We start from the raw sequence: 10312 nt of genomic DNA on the forward strand, positions 1-10312 counted from the left end.
GAAAAACCCCTGGTCATGGGGCATGTGATTCAGTAACATGAATGGCAATCATAGATATCATCTTCACACGTATTGCCCTTTCTTTTCTACTTTCATCTATGTGTATGTGGTTCAACTGAATATTAGGGTTACTTTGAAACACTTCCTTCTATAGTTGTTTAGAATGTTAAGTTCTGAAAGTGAAAAAGTATAAACAATTTAGATTATAATTATGAAATTATGCTAAGTATTCCAAGTTATCCAATGCTATGGGTTACTATTTCTTGATAATGAGAAGGTGATGCTGACGAATGATGTGGAGAGATAATATTAACCATTCAACAAACTGTTCCTACTGTTTAATCAACAACTAAGTTACCAAGAAAGTTCTTGAGAGGACTAGTGGAATGTAATCATTTATCCTGGACATGTGAATCTTAAATATATCATCATAATTAAAAAAAAACTTTTTCTGGAGAGGGGTGTATGGCTATTATCTCTATTAAACAAGACAAATTAAACAAAACAAAATGTGGAATTTCCTATGAGTTCAATGAGAGGTCAACATTCAGGAAATAATGACAATGGCTTAGGATTAAATCTTGGAAAACATAAGGGGAAGAGCCCAGGTCATAAACCCAGATTAATCATGAAAATCTTTGTAAACATTTGAAGTTGGGCAACTATGCCTACAAATTAATATTGGCTTACTATTTTATTTTCATGTCAATCATTAGGTAACAAAAATAACTTGAATATGTGGCTCCAGGTTTTACCCTGACCATATTGATAGTGGTAGATTCACATCTTTAGCATTGCAGCAACAGTTTCATGTTGTGATTTGAACAAAGACTATGGTGCTCCAAAGAAGCAGAAATAATTCGAGAGAATTTGTAGTTTTGGGTGACTCTCTTAACATATAATTTTACGGAAAAAAATCACTGAGTTCATAGAAATACAGTTTCATGTTCCAGTAATTATAAAAATGGGAACAGTTTATTTCAGGTGGAAACAGCTTTTGTTCAAGGTATTTCTCTTCCTAAGTGTTCCTTTAAAACACATTCTAAATTCAGAAGAGACAATTTGCAGCAGAAATTTTACAGGGTTATTTAGGCTTAGCTACACATACACATGCACAAAAGAAAGAGGAAGGAAAAGAAAAGACCACTGCTTCCATCAGAAAAACAAGCACTTTTTCCCCCTGGTGTCATGTCTTTGGATATGTACCGCCTTGGAGAAATGTATAAATCATTTTTATACATGGAACTGTCTTAGAAAACTAGAGATTTTAGTACAAAGAAATCAATTCACTGAAAGAATGCCCACATGCCATTGTTATGTTACTATATATACACAAGAGGAACTTACAAAGAACCCCTGCTTTACAGTTACTGATGTACACTAGCATAGTGGGCTTACACCTTCTCCAGGCCTGAGTTACACTTAGTATTACAAATAATATTATAACAATGCTGAAAATACTGATACAAAACAGCTTTAAGATGATATTTCCAAAAAATACCCTTCCTTTTAAAATCGAACTGTTTAATCCAGGTTTTCTTTTGAATGATTCAGCTTTAAAAAAGATTTTTCAAGAAAATATTAGTGTTTAAAACATCTCTTAAAATGTCTATTAAATGACAGATCTTCTTTAAATAGATTATTTTTATAAAGTATAATTCAAAAGTCTATCTTCCAGGAAAACAAAACTATCAACTCCAAAAGTCCAAATCAAAAACATTATTTGTGATACATAGTTCTTCCATATCCTGGGAAAAAATCCTTGATTATTTTATCATGCTTATTTATTTACAGATTTAAAATACTCTAGCAACAGACACCAACATTTAGGACAAATCAAGCTGAATTCCACAATTAATAATCATCATTTTTCTATTTTCCTATCATTTCTTAAATATTGCCCAGCCCAAAGTGTATATCTGCATGAACGTTATAGCTTCCAAAGTATGGTGGGAACTTTAGATAGCAATCTCATTAAGTCAAGCAATTTGCAGTGTGTATTGTTCTCTTTTGGCAGAATTACAAACACGCAAAGAAAGAAAGCATTTGGCAAACGTCTGCCTTGATGCACATGTGTGTTTCTTTGGAAAACCAAAATTATAAGTACAACATATCAACTAGACTCCTTACTTTATCAGTTCCAATCAAAGTCTGCAAATGTATCAAAGTTCAGTAGTTAAAGCTCAGGAGTGGGATGTCTAATGGCTTTTCCCCAAAGCACAGAGCACAAATACATTTTTATAATAAGAGATGCATTTTGCACATAGCTTTAATTTAAGCAAGGTGTCAGATGCCATGCTAAAACTGCTATCTCAATTTCCCTTTATTCATCTTGCTTGTGCACGCTGACAGATTCTGTCTGTTAGAAAATGCAAGGGAAACAGATCATGCAGTAGGTATGACAGTTTCAATTTGCATGAACTATGGCTAATGTGGATATACTTAACAGCTCTGATGTGTATAAGAAAACTGCAGCCTTGATTCCTATTAGTCTTTTAAAAATTATGTATTTATGTATTTAATTGTACTCTATGATTCTGCTCTGCTACTAATTAAACATGACGGAATTATCCATAGATCCATTCATATATTGATCTATCTCATGTGCACATAAGTATATAAGACATTATAACATATTTGGGCCTTAATTGTCAATGAGAAATATTTGCCATCAAATGGGTTTTAAATATTCCTGTTAGAAGCTGATTTCTAAGATCAAATTACCAATGTTCACATTTACTTTACCTTTTGTTCTAAATCTAGATTTCTGCATAGTCAGAATATTATATACTGGCTACTAAAACATCAACTTTCTGTTCCTCCATTCATAAAATTATAGATATGGGTTGATGTACATAAACCAAAACTGGATCTACGTAAAAAAAGAACATTTTTAAAAATAAGGAAAGTAAAGAAAAAGAATAATTTTCTTAGAATGTTTCATCCTTGAAATTTTGAAAAAATGCCATGACAGTGGCTCAAAGAATATAGCATGTCAGTCTTTATGCATCATTTGACAAAATTTGACCAACTTTATCACCTTGTGTTATGTCACGGTACTTCAACATCAATAACAAAAACTAAAAGCAAAATTTTTCAAAGATCAGAGCTGTCATTCTCTATTTGGCTAGCAATTACTCTGTCTGAAATCCTTTGTGAACTAGTATGAACTAAATGTTTAAAGGAAAAAAAGATACAGCCATTTTCCTCTTACTAGCATCACAAGATGAGCTTGAATGTATGTAATAGAGACAGACACATCTCTAGGTTACATGCAAGCAAGCCACATTCTTCAAATAAATATACCACCAAATATAACACATTAACATTCTTCTTTTTTCCTCCTTCTATTAACTATGTAATTTAAAATTCTTTTGTTCATCAGGTCTACTTTTATAGTAACGCCATTAACAGTGAACGGATTGCTATTTGATATTATCTTCTGAAACCTTAATGCATATCAGTAAGTGATAGAGGTAAAAAATGGATCAATTATGGACTATATAAACGATCATGATGGTCCCATTTATTATACACATATATAGTAAAGTCTTCAAGGCAATTCAACCTAGTTCAATTAACATGCTCAAACTTTCACTCTTGGAGCAAAAAAAAAAAAACCACACAAGTCTTTGTTTATTATTAAGAAAAAAATCCAACAACACAAGTCTTTGTTTATAACTAAAATGTAAGAAAAAGTACATTACAATTTTAATATGAACTATGCACGAGAAACACTAACCATCTTTATCCTACCCAAAGACAGGAATAGGGTGATTTAATTACCCATCCTGTTGGCCTAGGGTCTGCAGCTCAGTGCTGTGTAAATTGTGGTGGAGAAACACATTCTTCCTGCTGTACATGTGTAAAGAGATTGGCCCTCTGGGTGGCTGTCCAAATCTGCCTGTGAAGGTCGAATGCTGTCGGGCCATAGCAACTTGGTCCTTTGGTTTCTCTAAGAACGTGGAGAGCCCTTCTGTCTTAGCTGTTGGCTTCAGAGAGCTCTGCCCAACGGTGGCCCGTAAGTTCTGTGTCACCTCTGAAGTGAGGGTTTCATAAGTTCCTCTTGAATGTTTGATAACTTCTGCTAGTTCCTTGTCCTTCAAGAAATTACTTAAACATAGACTTGGGAGTTGACAGGTCTTGTTTTTGTAAGGGCTTGTCTGGTCCGCTGCCGAATACCTAAAACGGTCCTCGGTGGGAGTATGCATTGCTTTTCTGTCCCTTGTGCTGAGATTTTGGCTCACAATTCGATTTCGATATGTAGCCTATGGTAAGACACAGAAAGAAAAAGATGTCTTAAAAAAACACTTTCATAACATACATACAATACAGAGTGGTATTTATACATTTGTGTCTGAACCCCTAAATTTTCAATACAATTATCCATGGGATTAAATTTTCCAGTGCAATACTATTACAGATAGTAATTGAATGGTTAATTTGCTCTAAAAGGCACTTTGACATTTGTTTATCTAATTTACTAAATTTGAATTATATAGCTTCACAGAAAATACAGATTATTTTATTAAGTAAAAGGTGGAAGATATATTTGATCTGAAGAGATACCACGGTATGAAAATGCAGATTATTTTAATAAGTGATGAATATAGACATATGAGGCCATTAGTTTTTGTTGGTTTAATATGCTATAGTTATTTAAATACATGACAAGAGAGTTTATAGAATTATCAGTATCATGATTTGTATCACCAAAGTGGTAAGCGAGAAATTAAAGGAACTGAAAACACCCAAGTAACTACAATAACTTAAGAAGACCAATAGAATTTCAATACATGGTTCATTTAGACTTTTGGATGCAATTTGTTAATCAATATCAGGTCCACAAGTCCATGCCCCCTTCTTGCTCATAAAAATTGTATACTCTAGTAATAAAAACAAGGCATAGTTCATTGAATCATGCTGTGAAGAAGCAAAGGTTACAAGCTAGCACCCATACTCCTCCTGAAGAGAGCACTATGTTTGTGTAGAAAAACACATTGAGGTAAAAACTGAGACTGGCTGGCTTAATTGTTCTGCTTGCAAAAATATGAAGGATTTATTGTTGCTACACAGAAGGAGGATAAAAATAAAGAGAAATAGACAAGGGAGAAGAGAGAAGAGCACTATAGACAGCAGCAGGCTCATTTGCTTATTTAGCCATCATCACTTTTTGGTTTGATTAATATTGCTTACTGTGGTCTCGATCTCCTGACCTTGTGATCCGCCCGCCTCGGCCTCCTAAAAATACAAAAAATTAGCCGGGCGCGGTGGTGGGCGCCTGTAGTCCCAGCTACTCAGGAGGCTGAGGCAGGAGAATGGCGTGAACCCGGGAGGCGGAGCTTGCAGTGAGCTGAGATCTGGCCACTGCACTCCAGCCTGGGCGACAGAGCGAGACTCCGTCTCAAAAAAAAAAAAAAAAAAAAAAAAAAAATATTGCTTATATGAATATTACTAATTTGGCATAATATCAAACCAAATAAAGCAAAACTTGATTCTCAACTGTGAAACTCATTCTTCCCCAAGGATTTCCCTTCTCAGTAAATGGCACCACATTCAGGCCAACACCTGAAAATTATTCTTTTCTCTCTTTTCTTCATATACCTTAATATCAGGTCCTTGCTATTTACAAAATATAATCTCAAGTCATCCATTTCTCTTCATTTCTACTCTTTCTTCCTGACACAATTGCCTGGCACACATTAACCATTTAATAAATATTTGCTGAATAAAGTTTATTTGAGATAAGACATAATATTTATTGCATGTGTATTATATTTCAAACACTCTGCTATTGCTCTTATATATTCACTCTTCACAAGAGCTTTTTGAGGTAGCTTCTTTTATTTCCATTATACAGATTGGAAGATTGTAGCACAGAGTTTGATTTTATCCTAAGCTACTGTAGGACAGGCCGTCTGCTTGATTATCTACCAGTTCCTTCTTCCTCGAGTATTTCCATGGGAATTTTTAAAAACTTCATCACGGGGGGGCGGAGCAAGATAGCCGAATAGGAACAGCTCCAGTCTCCAACTCCCAGCGCGAGCGACACAGAAGACCGGTGATTTCTGCATTTTCAACTGAGGTACTGGGTTCATCTCACTGGGGAGTGCCGGAGGATCGGTGCTGGTCAGCTGCTGCAGCCTGACCCGCGAGAGCTGAAGCAGGGCGAGGCATCGCCTCACCTGGGAAGCGCAAGGGGGAAGGGAATCCCTTTTCCTAGCCAGGGGAACTGAGACACACAACACCTGGATAATCGGGTAACTAACTCCCACCCCAATATTGCGAATTAAGCAAACAGGCACACCAGGAGATCATATCCCACACCTGGCCCGGAGGGTCCCACGCCCACGGAGCCTCCCTCATTGCTAGCACAGCAGTCTGTGATCTACCGGCAAGGCAGCAGCCAGGCTGGGGGAGGGGCGCCCGCCATTGCTGAGGCTTAAGTAGGTAAACAAAGCTGCTGGGAAGCTCCAACTGGGTGGAGCTCATAGCAGCTCAAGGAAACCTGCCTGTCTCTGTAGACTCCACTTCTGGGGACAGGGCACAGCTACACAACAACAACAACAACAACAAAAAAGCAGCAGAAACCTCTGCAGACGCAAACGACTCTGTCTGACAGCTTTGAAGAGAGCAGTGGATCGCCCAACACGGAGGTTGAGATCTGAGAAGGGACAGACTGCCTGCTCAAGTGGGTCCCTGACCCCTGAGTAGCCTAACTGGGAGACATCCCCCACTAGGGGCAGTCTGACACCCCACACCTCACAGGGTGAAGTACACCCCTGAGAGGAAGCCTCCAAAGCAAGAATCAGACAGGTACACTCGCTGTTCAGCAATATTCTATCTTCTGCAGCCTCTGCTGCTGACACCCAGGCAAACAGGGTCTGGAGTGGACCTCAAGCAATCTCCAACAGACCTACAGCTGAGGGTCCTGACTGTTAGAAGGAAAACTATCAAACAGGAAGGACACCTACACCAAAACCCCATCAGTACATCACCATCATCAAAGACCAGAGGCAGATAAAACCACAAAGATGGGGAAAAAGCAGGGCAGAAAAGCTGGAAATTCAAAAAATAAGAGCACATCTCCCCCGGCAAAGGAGCACAACTCATCGCCAGCAACGGATCAAAGCTGGACGAAGAATGACTTTGACGAGATCAGAGAAGAAGGCTTCAGTCCATCAAATTTCTCAGAGCTAAAGGAGGAATTACGTACCCAGCGCAAAGAAACTAAAAATCTTGAAAAAAAGTGGAAGAATTGACGGCTAGAGTAATTAATACAGAGAAGGTCATAAACGAAATGAAAGAGATGAAAACCATGACACGAGAAATACGTGACAAATGCACAAGCTTCAGTAACCGACTCGATCAACTGGAAGAAAGAGTATCAGCGATTGAGGATCAAATGAATGAAATGAAGCGAGAAGAGAAACCAAAAGGAAAAAGAAGAAAAAGAAATGAACAAAGCCTGCAAGAAGTATGGGATTATGTAAAAAGACCAAATCTACGTCTGATTGGGGTGCCTGAAAGTGAGGGGGAAAATGGAACCAAGTTGGAAAACACTCTTCAGGATATCATCCAGGAGAACTTCCCCAACCTAGTAGGGCAGGCCAACATTCAAATCCAGGAAATACAGAGAATGCTACAAAGATACTCCTCGAGAAGAGCAACTCCAAGACACATAATTGCCAGATTCACCAAAGTTGAAATGAAGGAAAAAATCTTAAGGGCAGCCAGAGAGAAAGGTCGGGTTACCCACAAAGGGAAGCCCATCAGACTCACAGCAGATCTCTCGGCAGAAACTCTCCAAGCCAGAAGAGAGTGGGGGCCAATATTCAACATTCTTAAAGAAAAGAATTTTAAACCCAGAATTTCATATCCAGCCAAACTAACTTTCATAAGTGAAGGAGAAATAAAATCCTTTACAGATAAGCAAATGCTTAGAGATTTTGTCACCACCAGGCCTGCCTTACAAGAGACCCTGAAGGAAGCACTCAACATGGAAAGGAACAACCGGTACCAGCCATTGCAAAAACATGCCAAAATGTAAAGACCATCTAGGCTAGGAAGAAACTGCATCAACTAACGAGCAAAATAACCAGTTAATATCATAATGGCAGGATCAAGTTCACACATAACAATCTTAACCTTAAATGTAAATGGACTAAATGCTCCAATGAAAAGACACAGACTGGCAAACTGGATAAAGAGTCAAGACCCATCAGTCTGCTGTATTCAGGAGACCCATCTCACACGCAGAGACATACATAGGCTCAAAATAATGGGATGGAGGAAGATTTACCAAGCAAATGGAGAACAAAAAAAAGCAGGGGTTGCAATCCTAGTCTCTGATAAAACAGACTTTAAACCATCAAAGATCAAAAGAGACAAAGAAGGCCATTACATAATGGTCAAGGGATCAATTCAACAGGAAGAGCTAACTATCCTAAATATATATGCACCCAATACAGGAGCACCCAGATTCATAAAGCAAGTCCTTAGAGACTTACAAAGAGACTTAGACTCCCATACAATAATAATGGGAGACTTCAACACTCCATTGTCAACATTAGACAGATCAACGAGACAGAAAGTTAACAAGGATATCCAGGAATTGAACTCATCTCTGCAGCAAGCAGACCTAATAGACATCTATAGAACTCTCCACCCCAAAGCAACAGAATATACATTCTTCTCAGCACCACATCGCACTTATTCCAAAATTGACCACGTAATTGGAAGTAAAGCACTCCTCAGCAAATGTACAAGAACAGAAATTATAACAAACTGTCTCTCAGACCACAGTGCAATCAAACTAGAACTCAGCACTAAGAAACTCAATCAAAACCACTCAACTACATGGAAACTGAACAACCTGCTCCTGAATGACTACTGGGTACATAACGAAATGAAGGCAGAAATAAAGATGTTCTTTGAAACCAATGAGAACAAAGATACAACATACTAGAATCTCTGGGACACATTTAAAGCATTGTGTAGAGGGAAATTTATAGCACTAAATGCCCACAAGAGAAAGCAGGAAAGATCTAAAATTCACACTTTACCATCACAATTAAAAGAACTAGAGAAGCAAGAGCAAACGCAATCAAAAGCTAGCAGAAGGCAAGAAATAACTAAGATCAGAGCAGAACTGAAGGAGATAGAGACACAAAAAACCCTCCAAAAAATTAATGAATCTAGGAGTTGGTTTTTTGAAATGATCAAAAAAATTGACAGACCGCTAGCAGGACTAATAAAGAAGAAAAGAGAGAAGAATCAAATAGACGCAATAAAAAATGATAAAGGGGATATCACCACCGACCCCACAGAAATACAAACTACCATCAGAGAATACTATAAACACCTCTACGCAAATAAACTAAAAAATCTAGAAGAAATGGATAATTTCCTGGACACTTACACTCTTCCAAGACTCAACCAGGAAGAAGTTGAATCCCTGAATAGACCAATAGCAGGCTCTGAAATTGAGGCAATAATTAATAGCCTACCAACCAAAAAAAGTCCAGGACCAGATGGATTCACAGCTGAATTCTACCAGAGGTACAAGGAGGAGTTGGTACCATTCCTTCTGAAACTATTCCAATCAATAGAAAAAGAGGGAATCCTCCCTAACTCATTTTATGAGGCCAACATCATCCTGATACCAAAGCCTGGCAGAGACACAACAAAAAAAGAGAATTTTAGACCAATATCCCTGATGAACATCGATGCAAAAATCCTCAATAAAATACTGGCAAACCGGATTCAGCAGCACATCCAAAAGCTTATCCACCATGATCAATTGGGCTTCATCCCTGGGATGCAAGGCTGGTTCAAGACACGCAAATCAATAAACATAATCTAGCATATAAACAGAACCAAAGACAAGAACCACATGATTATCTCAATAGATGCAGAAAAGGCTTTTGACAAAATTCAACAGCCCTTCGTGCTAAAAACGCTCAATAAATTCGGTATTGACGGAACGTATCTCAAAATAATAAGAGCTATTTATGACAAACCCACAGCCAATATCATACTGAATGGGCAAAAACTGGAAAAATTCCCTTTGAAAACTGGCACAAGACAGGGATGCCCTCTCTCACCACTCCTATTCAACATAGTGTTGGAAGTTCTGGCTAGGGCAATCAGGCAAGAGAAAGAAATCAAGGGTATTCAGTTAGGAAAAGAAGAAGTCAAACTGTCTCTCTTTGCAGATGACATGATTGTATATTTAGAAAATCCCATTATCTCAGCCCAAAATCTCCTTAAGCTGATAAGCAACTTCAGCAAAGTCTCAGGATACAAAATT

At 37.9% G+C, this 10312-nt stretch overlaps 1 protein-coding gene across 1 annotated transcript in view; it reads right to left on the reverse strand.

Moving 5' to 3' along the window:
- Positions 1-635: 635 nt before the first annotated feature.
- Positions 636-10312, reverse strand: part of CCSER1 (coiled-coil serine rich protein 1) — a 1408588-nt gene continuing 1398911 nt past the window's right edge. The window contains exon 11 of the mRNA XM_025385587.1: positions 636-4268. Coding sequence (XP_025241372.1) covers positions 3783-4268 — 486 coding nt within the window. The 3' untranslated portion in view covers positions 636-3782. The remainder of the gene's footprint in view (positions 4269-10312) is intronic.

Source organism: Theropithecus gelada, chromosome 5 (genome assembly GCF_003255815.1).
Source record: "Theropithecus gelada isolate Dixy chromosome 5, Tgel_1.0, whole genome shotgun sequence".
Classification (NCBI taxonomy): domain Eukaryota; kingdom Metazoa; phylum Chordata; class Mammalia; order Primates; family Cercopithecidae; genus Theropithecus; species Theropithecus gelada.